We start from the raw sequence: 15767 nt of genomic DNA, 5'->3' as shown, positions 1-15767 counted from the left end.
ATATGGGGTTTAAACGAACAGCTGACATTTCTACGTTTGAATTAAGTATCTGCATAGGAGATATCTGCTTATTCGGATATCTTCAAATGGCCTTGCTACTAGGTTTTGAAAACTATTGTTACGAGTTCTGCTCAGTCAACAAATTGCAGACGGTGCGGCGAAAGAGGAATGAATAAATGAAGAAGGTAAACAAGTTACAGCCAAACATTTCTCAACATCAGAACACAGTTGACGAGAGCACGCTGAGTTATGTGTGACACGTCCCACTGAAACAACAACGAAGGTGTTGAGGGTTTGTTATTGCCATGACATAGACGTGTTATCAACTACTGCTTATGCTGTCTCTTTTTGCGCTCGATATTTGCTATTTGAAGTCCGTGCCCGCGCGTGCGTTAGTTGGTGGCCGTTTGTTTGTGGTGAACCATACTTTCATACTGTCAGTATTTCTCATGAGCAACAGCAATGCTTCCAATGCTGACAGTTTTATGTGGAATTTACCGTAGAGTGGAGTACACAGAACAATGAAGAGCTGTTTGTGATTCTGTGAGTGACCGACTCTAGTTGGCCGCTGGCCCTTCAGAGTCAGCTGCTCAAATTCAATTATTCAACTTCTGGACGGGACTGTCTCGAAAAAACTCCAATGCAGGTGAGTAGGCTACATACAAAAAAGCGTTCAGGGTTCAGGCACCAGCTAGCCGGAAAATTCTATTAATCACGGATCTATCGGCATCAAACGCAGCACTGCATCGATCAAGAGTGCGGTGACCAGCGTACAAACAGGCCTCTCTTTCATGTGGTAATAATGCTTCATATCACGTTAAATCCAGCCATAAAGGTTATGTGACGTTTCACATACTGGCTCTACCTTCAACAAAGCTTTCAAAGAGCCTGTGACGTTGATTTAGTGGTTGAACTGGCCTTGTTGTGTATGAAACCACTTTTGCGGTTTTGTCTGTACTGGGAACATAGAACTCTATAACGACAGATATTATAGATTTTATTTATGGTTTGTTCTATTCCTTTCAACTTATCTATTTGAGTTTTTCAAATATTATGATTGTGTTTGACTATGTAGTGTGTATGACTCGTTTCTTCGATTTAAGATGATTGCGATTCTATTATATTGAAATGAAATTGAAATTGAAAAATTTATGAAGAATTTTCATACAATAACATTATAAAAGAAGTAACATTTTTGACCAAGCGAAGTGAGGTCTAAGATTCAAGTTGACGGTTTTGCATTTCTCTTTATTTATGTTCCGCATTTACGGCGAAACTCAGCAATAGATTTTCATGAAATTTAACAGGTATGTTCCTTTTTTAATTTCGCGTCGACGTATTTACAAGGTTTTTGGAAATTTTGCATTTCAAGGATAATATAAAAGGGAAAGGAGTCTCCTTTATAGGCCAATATTGGAGTAAAAATCATTATTCATCATAAATCAGCTGTCGAGTGGATTATAAATTGCATGCAATGACGCATGCAATTCAATATCTCAATGCAACTTATTGAAAACACAGCTGTTGTGTGGACTATTAATTGCATGCTGTAAGGCATGCTATTGATAACTTGAAGTAGCATAGTATTTTCTCACGACTTTTCTCTGCTTTCAACTCGGTAAGCTTTTGATGATAGAAGCATAGCTGTTTACATCAAATTATTAGCATTGTCGATACAACAACCCAAACAGCCATTAGTCGTTTATACACCAATATCTCGCCGACACGACAGGACAGGACAGAATTTACTCTGATGGACAGTATTAGAGGAGACTGTGGTTTATAACTGCGCGAGGTCCACTGTTCACAGAACTACTCTGCTACTGTGATTTGGTGATCCAAATGTATAGATTGATTGCAGTTTATGGACTTACTAGGTTGATCAATATTTATCCAGTGCTTAAATTGTCCTCTTTTCTACCTCTTGCAGTAATATGAGTTCTACACGATATGATACCGCATGAGAAAATTCAGGTTTCATTATAGAAATACCAAATTTAGTCATCTAAAAATACGAAAATAATGCAGTGTGGTCTATAGAGAAGGAGTATTTGCTCCTTCCTCAAGAGATTTATATTCCTCAAGAGATATGATGAGATTATGTTTGCCAATGTGTATACGAGGAAATTATGGTAATGATGTAATGGGAAGCTTCCTTATAGAATTGTAAACGATGAGGAGATAGAAATCCGCCTGAAACCTTGAGATGTCTCATTGAATCGATATGCGTAAGATAGAATGGTTCAGCTCAAGGCTTTGGCAGCTAAACCGGAGATGCTAGAGATTTGAGTTTCAGGGCAACAAAATCAATTCTGATGCAGTAATGTGTTTTGAATTGATTAAAAAGTTGATTTTACGCTTAACATTCACTCAGCGTCGCCGGAAAGTAAAGCGGCGCAATTTTCTCTCGCGTTTAATACTTTGAAATTGTATTCTAGCGAGGTTGAGATATCAAGTGAACACAAGATGCGAAATTGCATTATTCATGCATGAGACTTAGGATAAGATAGCGAAGCCCAACCGGCAACGATGTAGGCGACCTTCAATCCAGATTTTCCATTTTCTACGCTAAGCAGAGTATGTTTGACCGGCCACTTGTTTGCTCCCCCTATCGTTTGTTTATTTCTCTCTATTTATCAGTCACTGCAGCTTTTATTCCACATAAATCATTTTCAATACACTCAATAATAGAATATCTGAAACAGAAACGAGTAACTTATTTCTAGGCAATGAGGAAAATATTGCCTTGGCTGGGCAACAAGGTTTTCCAGTTTTTCCACATAATGTCCAGCTAAAATACCGGAATAATTGATTAGGGTAAGGACATATCATCACCAAGATCATCTACCACCCCATCTCATCTATTCATATATCTGTGTAACATAGCGCTATATAACGCTACGTCATAAGTCTTAACACACTAATTAAATTGAAAGAATTATCTTCAAATAGACAGCGGTAAAAAATTCCAAAGTACACCCTCAGATTTCATGGTGAGAAGTGAGAAGGCATTTTATTTAAATGAGACCTCTTTGGATGCTTCTTATTACATTCGAAATAGAAATGATGTTTTAAGGATCTAATCACCAAAATTATAGTGAGGTCCACGTTATAATAACAGTATTTGATCAATTTTGATGTTGCTATCCTTGTAAATCATTCGACAAAGCAGGTATCCTTTCCAGCTCCACAAAATCTGTTTTTGACAATGTAGAAATATAATTAAGTAAGGCAGAGAATAGGCAACGCTTTTTCTTTATCTTTATCCATTGCCATTATAACATGAACCTCACAATAGTAGATAATTGAATCCATATTATTCGATGTGTTATAATTGTATTTATATAATAATTGTATGAATTATAATATTCTTATAATTCTAGACTTATCAATGTTTTGGTTTGTGAATTGAATTGTTGATTCTTAATTTTCATTTCGGATTCAGTGAGTAAAACTAATTTGATATTATTATCGAAATAGTAAATAGAATTGAATTACTCTGGATTAATCAATAATGTGGATTATTGATTCTTGAATTTAATTTCAGATTCATTGATAGCGGATTCTTCGATTCATTTTAGACTATACTTGTTGGAAAACATTCATTTGTTGCTGTAATTCAATCAATCATTGAACATACAAGGCCTCTAGCTCTTTAATAATAGCGCGGCATGGCAATTTAATTTAGTCAAAGCTAAAGTAAATTAGTTGGATGTGCATTGTTGGATAAGTTTGCAATAGCCCCTGCTCATACACATTCCAGGTCGCTGAGCCGGAGCTAGCTCATCGTAATTTTCATTGCGCACAGTGCATTACAAATAGACCACCACGGAATACTCCATTGATTACAGCGCCCTATTCATTGCATCAAAACTAATTAAATATTTTCTCTGCGGCTAATTGAATCGATTGGAACCTTGCGCTCTCGGTTGTACTGTGAGCACCGACTGCATTTCTGTGTGGTGTGGGGAGACCAAATTTATTAGGAAATTTGAGAAGAAACGAGAAGTATCAATTGCAAAAATCCTTGTAAGACCCTGATCAAACATTGGAAAAGATGGACTTTTCCAATAGGGCTACATCAATGTTCAATTGTTTTCATAGGAAACATATAGTACTCTAGTTATATATTCAAATGACATAAATGTCAAAACAAGTCGTGTCTAATTTCAAAATATTACGGTACCAGCTATTTTCTATGATTGAGAAAGATATGTACGCAAATAAATGTTTCATTATCATCTCATTGAAAGTATGGAATTGGGTACCAGCGAACAGAAATAGGCGTGGAAGACCACGAAAGAAATGGGTATCCAATGTCCACATTCAAATGGAGAGTAGAGGTCTCTTTGAAGGAGACTGGATGGATTAGGAAAGATGGTGATTGGGGTGCGAGAAGCGACATAAATGAAGTTGCAAAAATGACAACGTGATCGTTCCCGAATAAAATTCAAGAATTACATGATAGGGTATGAGTGAATTGATATTATATGAATTGAGCATTTTCTGATACAAATAGTTCTCTCGATAACATTGACATTTTACGTTCATGTAATGATAGTCTGACATTCATGAATAACACTCAAGCAGTCAAAGTTCCTCAAGTAGATTCTGACTATACAACTTTGAAGCTATTGGAATTTTTGAATGTTCAAAACGAATCCAACATTCTCCTTCATGAATGGTTTTGTTATAAATTATCATATCAAATGCTCTGTGTGTTGTTATTCAAGTGTTATTGAATTGCAGTTGTTTATTTTCAAGTGGAAATCGTTGATGAGGAAATTTGTTAAGTGTAAGCTCACTTTGGACTCACTGTATTTCCAATTAAATCACAAACCTCAACAAACTTATTCTGGATTATAAGATAGGCTACCCAGTTATTAAATAGTCTATCCGCTAACTAACTCAGGTGGTACGTCATTAATAAAAGCTCTTAAATAAGGTTAATAACAATATTTATATTGTTTTTGTTAATATTTTGTATGAATTTCGAGTGGATAAAATGCTATTTGATTTGATTTATCCCAGCAAGGATAAGCTGGGCTTGAGTTCGTTCATCTCCTGAAGTTGTGTTCAGGTACCTTCATTGATAAGAACTGTCTCGACCAATACAATTTGTTTCAGTGGAGTTTTACTTTTCGTGGATTTTTAATGTCGCAACATTTTCAATTTTTCCAACAATTTTACAATTTCCGAAATTCATGATGAATATTCTTTCAAATAACATGATATCTCCAGCCCCTCTTAACTCTCATGTCCCGAGCAATCTGGATCTTCAACCCATGACAACCTATTCTAAAGCTGCGTACAGATATACGCGCCTCCAACCCGCTCCGCGCACGCTCCGCCCTCGTTCCGCTATCGCCCGCAATCGCTCCGCCCCCGCTCTGCACTCGTACCGATCATGAACGTTACGGGAGATGTTAGCTCTTCTCGCGTTCCACTCTTGCTCCCCGGTCGATCATCAATCGCTCTGCTCGAGTGACGTTCGGTTGCGGAGCAGAGCGAAAGTCTGTACGCACCTTTAGAATACCAGTGGATTTATCTAGAGCTCTATCATCAACAAACACTCCATCTAACATTATTTAGCAACTACGATGTTAGAGAAGGAGCGTACAGTATTCTCGAAACTGTAAAACTCCATTCAACTGTGATGCTTGTTTCCAAGTAACCAACTTTCAAATCACAATGGCTGAATTGTTAATGCTGTTATGAAAGTTTGTTATCAGTAAACACAATTGCGAAGAACGATTTTTTTTACTTGAACTTTTTTCGTTAAAAAGTTTCCATTCCTACGGGAATACGAAGAACCCGTTATTTCCTTTTCATGGTTTGAAACCTACTTCTCTCCATATTATAAAATGTTGGAGATTTGAAACAATGTTTACATGATGTGTCGTTAAGGATAAATTTGACATTAGAATGGTATTGGAAGTTGAAATTTTTCCCACAGTACTTCCAAAAGTTTCCCCATGACACAAAATGTTTCTCAGTTATAGAGTTTCGAAGTAAAGTTGTATGTCTTGGTGTTTTTAAAGGTTAATGATATTGAAATGGAATGTATGAATCGATAAAAATGGCAATAATTGACATTTAATTTTCAATCTTATAGAAGGCTTTTCATAATTTTTTTTTGTTGTATAGCAATATCCAGCTATGCAATAATCAGTTTCAAAGATAATATACAATACTACCTACATTAGAATAGAACGGCGACTGTTATCAGAATAATTGATTGAACTATAGAAATTATTGACTAGGAATTATTCTTATAATTCCTAATAGGTAGTCAATTATGTAAGTAAAAGTTGTCTAGGTCACTTTGAGCTTTGCAGGCCAGCGCTACAAAATTATCACCATAAAACTAAATTTTTCATGATAGGCTACTGTGACTACACAAGCAATTCAGTTTAGTTATTACATTATGGTTTACATTTTGACTGACAGTGAAAACATTCTATACATTCTATCATATTAGTCTCCACATTCAAATTTTTAAGATCTCATTCTTAATAATCAAAATATGATTGTTCTCTTCTTAAATTCCACTCTATATACAAACATTAGCCAGAACCGACTGTACAAAAAGGCCACTAAGCCTACACGTGAAATTTGATGAAGCTGGGGTCGAGTCCATAATTTCATCAACAATTCCCGTCAGAGATTGTTCGTCAAAATTTACATCCGCTCTGTCAACAGTTGGAGCTTCCAATATTTCAAGTGTTGGTTCGCTGTGATATTTCGTTGGTGACCACTGTTAATCCTGACACCATCCAGCGTTTCAGCTCAATAGAGATACGATCTGCCAGTGTCGACTAATAAGCACACATAATAATATGTCCTCTCAAATTAACAGTGGAATTAGCATACTGTGTTGTACATGATCGAAAATAATTACTCCCCACACCTAACGTTACATTATTAAACTTACTAGAGCAACAGGAGAAAGTTGACACATTTGACCAGTATCCTAATATATTAAGCGAGCAATTTCTGTATTTATATATCTGGTTATTTATATATCTGGTTATTTTTATATCTGGTTATTTTAATATCTGGTGATTTTTATATCTGGTTATTTTTATATATGGTTATTTATGTTTAACGGATCTCGAAAACAGATCTAACGATTTTCACGAAATTTGGAACATAGTAGGTTTATGATATAAAAATTCGATTGCACTACGTCTCATCCTTGGGAAAACTCGCTGAACGACATTAAAAGGATAATTCATCCTTGGCTGAAACAGCTGTGGATAGTAAAAAAGTGAGTGAGCGAGTAAGTATGTGAAAAACCAAAATATCGCATCCCCGAAATTCATAAGATGACATATAGCCAGCTGTGAAATATAAACACGATAATTTTAGAGAATTGTGTTCTGTTTATCAATAAATAAAAATAACGAGCGAAGCTCGGTGTCCCAATATTTATAATGAATTCAACATCACAATGACTAGAAAAGCCTCTGCGTCTTCGATGCAATAAGGGTTTGTTCTTTTTAAATCATTCTATTGGAAATGAAATTGGGAACATCTCACAGTAGTCTATATCCTGACGAATAGCTAGATAATTGAGAGAGACCACTTTCAAAATTAGGAATTATTTGCAGGTATTTTGATAAGTGATTGTTTTATTTGACTGCATAGTGATTTATCTTTAGATTCACATCTTCAAATGAATATTCACGGTATTGTTTTCAAAGTTCTTTACTGAATATCATGTTACCGAGATTGACTTGAAAAATACAATTCAATCTTGAAGCCATCTCAGAATGATAGATGAATTTCAGAATAATAAACAAGAATTACCCTGAAGACTGGGTGAATAAGATGATACAAGTTATTGTATCCTTGTATACTGATAAATCATATTTCAGGCAATATGAATTGAACTTGAACTATAATAATCGAATTGAGACTAGTTATATGAATGTTTTGTGGAATGACTCAATTTGATGCACAGGTGGAATGGATCACAATTTGAAAGATCAATCGGAAATCTGAAACTTGTGATAGGTTGTTCAATTCATAATATTATTAGGCCCTCTGGTGTAAATAGGCAATTTTGGTAGTGAAGAGAGGACAGAAGCTTATATCAATTAAGGCTTTATCCCAGGTCTTTACTGTTTGTTATCAAGAACACTTGATTAAAGTTTATGAGTCATGTTTCGGTAGCAACAGTCTGCAGTTATGAAAATTTGATAGCAGAGACAGGAATTTTATAAAACTTTTGGAGCCTTTTCGACGAAAAATCCGGTTTAATGTGCAGGTCACACGTTAATTGAGATTACTTTCGAGTCGTTTAAAAGTTTGTCGATGAATATTAGAAGAGTCCTCGGGCAAGTTTGTATACGCTTAGTTAATTGCTGTATTATGAGCGGCGTATCGTTGAGTGTAGTAACTACCCCAACTGTTGTGCCACATCGCGTCAGGGGATAAATTTGCGGAACAGACAAAGACCTTTTTGCTGCCATCTCCGTCGTGCCAGTGCCAGCTTCATGGCTCCATAAATCCAACTGGAAAAACCTCACGCTCTCATTTATTCTTCGAAAAGCGTTACGTCCGAAAGGTGACATGCTTAGGAAGATTTACAAGCTGAATTTCGCCTGATAAATTATTATTGTCAAAGCTTTATCTCACGCACATCCACCCAGTTGATCATAAACAAACTAGAATCTTGTCTTGAAAAAGTATCAAAACATTATATCCATTTACTGATTCAAGAATAATTTGTCCGTAGTATGTAAACTATACAAATTCGTTGTAAACAATATTTTTCATAATAAATCTCACATCCAGTAATAACAGCTCAATCATTACAAATTCAACTACTATAATCCATGACAAAACCTTCAGCACTAATGACAATAGATTCAACAAAAGCTTCACTATGAGATAACAATTTGCAATATGCTCACTATCTTCTAAAATTGAATGATGGCTAAGACTGCACAAAATCTTATTGAAAACGTATTAAAATATTGTGAAGACGAGAAAGTTGTTTCTCTTGGAAAAATTGCATCACAAATATACGAAGTTTTCAATCAGATTATTTAGTGATGAGTTTTCCCCACTCCATGTCCATTTCCATTGATCGAGGAATGGGAAGAGGGATTTTCCTGAAAAAGCTGTTGAAATATTGTATTTAGTACGAACGACAACGTCAACATTTTTCTTGATTGTCTATGTGTTATTGAAATCTATTCTCGTGGAAAAATTCATAAACTGATGGATATCATCTTGAACATTATAGTACATTATAGTACTCCATGTTGAGTGACATGACAACCAAGAACTCTGTTTTAGCCAGAATCTTGATCAAAAACACGAATAATCGGATTTTGTAGCCTTTACGTGGCTTGAGTTCATCCTTTATAAAGAGGTGAATGAGCGATTTTTGTTATCATATTATCACATTTTGTAGAAACTTTATGGGAGGCTCCACTGCTTTATTTTGCATTTCTTTTGATTTATTCCTTGAATCGAATTTTCGAGTTAATCTATAGTGTTTTTCCATACAGTAATACATTTTGTTCTATGACTTTCATATTTTAGAAGGCAATCAAGTTGAAATTATGAAATGAAAACTACTTCATAATAAGAAACAATATTTCTCAGACATTAATGTGGAACAATGATATATTATGATTGTAATTTGTGAAGTTTCCGACGGCGAATCAAAGTTTTTGACGTTCATTAGTTTTGGGAGGAGCCTCGGACTACAAAGTTTTGATGTGATGGGGTCAAAAGTTATTAGCTTGTTATCTTGGGAAATGATTTCACAAGCATTATGCCCAGGAGCATCAAAGCTATACAATTAGCTATGATTGGAATTATCCTCATGCCACTGAAACAGTGAGAGTGACAACTCGCGAATAAACTTGGCAAATCATATATTCAGATGAAAAGAATTATCAAACTATCAACGATAGGGTACGGTAGGCCTACATACATTTAACAGAGCTACATAAAATGTATTTTCGCGTTCAAGCAGGTGGAAGTATATCATGGAAAAAACTGAGTGGAATTCATTTCTTGGACGTGTTAGTGTTTGTCTTGATTGCCGAATAGTTTCTTATTATTCAAGAAAATCTAGCGTTTATTACTTTCTACCACCATATTTTTCCCACTCTTGAAGCTTTTGCAGTACAGTAAAATATGAAAATTCTCAAACAATAACTTTCATATGAATAAAAATATGAAAATCTGAGTACCCTTTTTAAAATTATTTAGTCATGACATGTTTCGGCTATACATACATTGGCTAACATTGTTCCATTGATTTTTTTGAAAACAGTGATAAATACTCTGAAATTAACAGTTTTATTTGTGATTGTTGGCACACACTGCATATATGATACTGAAAGTTGAATGGAAGCTCAATATCAGATTTATATATTTTTTTATATTCAAAAGCAGCCCTAATAAAAAGACGAAAATAACTTTCTTGCTTTTAAGTGAAGAGCTTCATGATACTGAGTGAGTGTAGAATAAAAACTTAGCCAAAATAATTATGAACAATTAATGCTCATACTGTTACTAATGGAAGAGAAAAGAATAAGTTTTTAAGAAAGAGATCTATAATACTATTTTCTTCTCGTGCTATGAAACAGTTCACAAGATCATAAAAATGTAAATTGAGAATAGTCCAGAGCTTTGTTTGGTGGACGATATACAGTACGTTTTCTCAGTAAAAATCCTGATGTAGAATTTAAATATTTTTATAGGAACTGAACAAAAGTTTTACGATCTAGAATACAAACTGAATATACTTCACAACGTTATACCGAGAATAATTTTTAGGGACGCTATGAAGAACGGAGTCGTAAAGCAGTCTGCGAAAAACTTTACGTGGAATTTTAATTAAGAAAGTAAATATTTTTCTCGTTCTCACTCCTTGTTTAGAACTCTTTCTCACTAATTAGTACTCAGTAATTAATTTTGAAAAACTCATACATTTAGTAATTCTGCTCATATCCGTTGATTGAAGATTATTTTGTTCATTTTTCAGGTGATGCATGTCACCCATACGAGCCGTTCAAATGTCCTGGAGATGGAGCGTGTATTTCGATTCAATACCTGTGCGATGGCGCTCCCGACTGCATGGATGGATATGATGAGGATTCTCGTCTCTGCACGGCAGGTAATATACAGTAGCTTTCTGAGAAAGAAGCACTATGTTTCACGATTATCCACATGGTTTGTGAAATATTTATCATCATGAATGGTTTGTGTGTAGAACTAGAAGACAATAATCATTCTCATAATCTATTTCATTTAAATTATTATTTACAGCAACTAATTCAATTGACTTTACAGGTATACAGCAATGGATATGGAACTCATCTTTCCATTGTACAAGTCGAATGAGTTGAATTGTGATATTTGTAAACGTCACTAATTATTTTATTTATTTATTTATTTATTTATTTATTCAAGGTGATACACATACTATAATTAGGAAAGAAAAAACAGGCAATTGCCCAAAACTTCTTCAGTTCCTGGATTTTCACATATTAAAAATAGTCCAAACAATTAGGTTAAGTTCAAATTTTGATTTCTGCCAAAGTTTCCGCACCATCCGAGGAAGATAACACAGATATAAAATTGATTTTGAATTTCACAATGTTGATATAAAGCCGAAAAACAATATGATATATAATCTTCAGCAATATGATAGAACTTAGAGGAGTTTGTATTTCGATTTATCATTATATTGTCCCATTATGCTTCAACATCAGCAATCATATTGTGTTCAATTCAGTGCACTTTCTCAAATCACACGAAATAATTCAATTAGACGTGTTTGCTTTTCAATGGGTCTAATTGTCTTAATAAATGAGTCTAATTTATATATCAACGTCTTAATAATTGTCTTTATATCGAAGTCTTAATAATCGTCCAATAAATGAGTCTAATTGACTAATTTTTGAGCATAACAAAGCCTAACTTTCCAATAAAACTCTGCTCTGTTTGGCAGAAAAGGAAACGTAAACTATTGGTTCTCATGGAAATGTCCACAGACAGAATGCAAACATTCCAATAAGCTGCAATTATATGTTCTATTGAGTCAAAATTCAAGCAGGGATTATTAAAATCAGTTGACCTCAGAGGTCTTAAATGGCTATGTCTTGACAGAATTTGTCATTTTGTTGTAAGCCTATACTATTCTCAATTTGATTATTTTTTATCCAACTGTGATATAGTAATTTCTCTTCAAAGTTGTCGATCCCTCTCATAGTATCTCAAAAATAGTATTTTCCATGGAGTACTATGTGAAATTTTTTTGAGAGAATTTCCAGATGTGATTTTGGAACTAATCTGATGTGTTTGTTGTGAATTTGAATCATCAATCATCAACTGATAGTACACCCCGCATGCTGGCTAACCACACGAATCCAATTCAGAAATATGTTATTATGTTTAATAAGGTAATGTCAATCATCCTTAATAAATATTTTTTACAGAAAGAATGTTGGAAGTAACTTTTACGAATGTTTGTTCACTCAATAATTATCATTTTTTAGGTATACGCAAAAATCTCCAGTGGACTAACGTTTTCCCATGTATCTTACTGATAAAGAGACAACTTTTATTTCCAGGAGATGTGATATTTCCGAGAGACTGCTGTTCTGCTGGCTGCTAGATTTTATCTAATCCCATCATCCTGTTGTATCTTCAATTATCTCTTCACAATGTATTATAGTAATGTATCGAGTAACATCTAATTTATTTTATTCTAACATGAAATAACATTGATTTATTCCATTTCAGTTTCTTTTTTCAGGGCACAATGAACTAATCATTCTTCTATTTTTCAGCACTCCATAGACAAATACACAAATTCTTGATTACCAAATTTTGTTTATTTTTCAGATGCTCATCATTAGGTAGCACAACTTATGATCAAACCTCTAACAATATTCTCTCTGACTGACTAATTCCAATTGAATCGAACTTGATGATAAAAATGGAAACGTCGCTATAATATGTTCAGTCAGCCTACAGTAACTATAATATTATACAGAGTGAGTCATATGTATGGAACCCTCAATAAGTTGGAAACTGTTTTAGATATAATACTGTAACTTCCAGGATAGTTATTGGTCTAATACTTTACCTTTTGACGTACAACTGAATTTCAACCCCTCATAAGGGGGTGACTTAGGGGTTGTAACTCGAATATTTCAAAAATGTAAACACCCATTGTGTGTTACATCATTTTCAAGGCATTTCTAGAACAAGAAAGATGACAAAGATGTTGTCAAATTCTACACAGTTTTATTCGGTACACGACCATGGTTTCGTGACCACACCGGTCACATTTTCAAGTTGACTAAAACTAAAAAGTTTCAGTTTACTAAAGTTTTTAGCTTTACTAAAACTAAAAAGTTTTAGTTTACTAAAGTTTTTAGCTTTAGTCAACTTGAAAATGTGACCGGTGTGGTCACGAAACCATGGTCGTGTACCGAATAAGACTGTGTAGAATTTGTGTTTTTATTCAATTATGGAACGGTTCTACAATATTGACAATAACTCAGTCGAATTTTTAAAGAAATGAGGGGTTGTAACACAAATATTTTCAATGTAAACACCCATTGTGTGATACATCATTTTAAATTTCTTTCCTTTCAATCGGGAAATTTTATCCTTTTCAAAACGAGAAATATGACATCAATAAAAATGTTCTTTGATACTTTTATCCAAAATTGCAGCTGATTTAACTTTATAAATTAAAACTTCAATCGGCCGCCATTTTGGATACAAGTATCAAAGAACATTTTAATTAACGTTATCTTTCTTGTTTTAAAAAGGCCTTTCAAATGATGTACCACACAATGGGTGTTTAAATTCAAAATATTTGAGTTACAACTCCTAAGTCACCCCCTTACGAGGGGTTGAAATTCAGTTCGGGTCGAAAGGTAAAGTATTCGACCAATAGGCTAACTTATCCTGGAAGTTACAGTATCAGTATTATATTTACAACATTCTCCAATTTATTGAAGGGCTTCCATACATATGACTCACTCTGTATAACCATATAGGTAATATAGTTACTGTAAGTCAGCCCTAGTAAGAAGCATTGAGTTAGCTATTTATTTATAACAATTTTCATATATAATTATTGGTTCACTATGAGTTACATGATCTTCATGAGGAGAGATATGTTCTATAATTCTCTATTAGCTGAGCCATCTCTAGGAATGCCATCACAACGCACAGACAACTCTAGAAAACTGCGTGAGAGCTATCGAAAATTATTTCTATAAATTGCTCTACCGGGAAGTTCGCAACTAAAGCTGAGATTCGCACACGTCATTATCAGTGTCCGTGTCCGATTCAGTGAGAATATTCATCTCATGAGCTCTAATTTGAGAATTACTTGCTGGTCCGGGCTGAGTGGCAAAAGTCCCATTATAACTGATGGGAAGAATATTTTTTGACCGGACACAACTCTGATACTAATGTGTGGGTAACAGCTTAACTCAATGCTTTCTAGAAAGACTGACTGAACACATTTTAACAAAGTTTCTATTTTCATCAGTGGCCGCGGGATACTCCTACTAAAGATGGCAATGCTATTACTCTATCATCTATCAATCCCATAATAAATAAATGTGATTACAGTTTTAACGTATGTAAGTTTCGTGCTACAAGTTAGATATTTGAAAGCCCATGACCGATTGTAAATACTGCTCCTTTTACAATCTTTAAAATACAACATGAACACTTTATGAAAACCGTAACATTAGTAAATTTATAAATATTAATTTTCTACATAAATAGAATTTATTTCTTGTGTAGAGCGTAGCGGTCCTACTACTCTTGTCTTAAATTTATTTTATTTTAAGAGAAGTGCACTCCAATAGGGCTTATGCCTAGGTGTTCCCATCTTTATTTCGCTTTATGTTTTTCTCCTCTAAAGCAAAACAAATAATGTTGAAAAAAGTTGTTTTTCAAAGTGGATTTTCATTAGTATTTTTTATTTTGTATTTTTAGCCGGTACAATGTTTTGTAATAATATTATGTTGTGCGAAAAAAATTAATTTTTGAATTGAAATTGCTTTTTACGTACGATTATAAAATACTATCTTTGCTGCTAAACAGTTGCTTGGAAGGCTCGGCACTAATTTTTGCATTACAGAGCTCAAGACTGATGAGTAATCAGGATATACATGGAGATTATCGTAATGACGGACAATAGTGAATCTTAACACACTAGGTAAAATCTATGTCATGATTAAAAATTGACAGTAATTGCAAATATCAAATTTGGTTGGCATTGATATTAAATCTTGTATTTTATATATTAAAAGTTAGGTGTGATTTTTGGGGAAGAGCATTCCCTGAAAGCCTTGGGGCATTGCTTCAACAGTTTTGGTCACATACAGCGTCTCCTACTTGTTGAAACTCAGAGGGCCCTTCAGTTTTTATGCTCCAACTCGTTCATAGCCTACTACTTGTTGCTCTCATATTCTTTTCCCTTGTCTGTCCTCGCACACTTCAACTACCTCACCCTCCTTTTCCTCTCCGTCTCCTCCAGCCTCCACTTTTAGAGATCGTAACAAAAAAGGAAGCGAGACAATTTCCCCAGTGTTTCAAGCTATGCGCTTGATAATATTGCACTCCAGCAGACCGTAAAAATTGTGATTAGATTTCGTATTTCTCATAACCGGATCTCGTTTCAAGACATAAAAGCAATGAATATCGCTGAGATTGATGTGCACTATCAACTGAAACTAATTGATTAAGTTCATAAATGA

The 15767-nt window shown here is 34.3% G+C and overlaps 1 protein-coding gene across 1 annotated transcript in view; it reads left to right on the top strand.

The window, feature by feature from the left end:
* LOC111054456 (IDLSRF-like peptide) overlaps positions 1-15767 on the top strand; it is a 78045-nt gene that overhangs the window by 47888 nt on the left and 14390 nt on the right. The window contains exon 2 of the mRNA XM_039433061.1: positions 11015-11146. Coding sequence (XP_039288995.1) covers positions 11015-11146 — 132 coding nt within the window. The remainder of the gene's footprint in view (positions 1-11014; positions 11147-15767) is intronic.

The sequence above is a fragment of the Nilaparvata lugens genome, chromosome 7 (genome assembly GCF_014356525.2).
Source record: "Nilaparvata lugens isolate BPH chromosome 7, ASM1435652v1, whole genome shotgun sequence".
NCBI lineage: Eukaryota > Metazoa > Arthropoda > Insecta > Hemiptera > Delphacidae > Nilaparvata > Nilaparvata lugens.
Note: the sequence above shows the minus strand (reverse complement) of the source record. Positions and strands in the feature narration are given on the sequence as shown.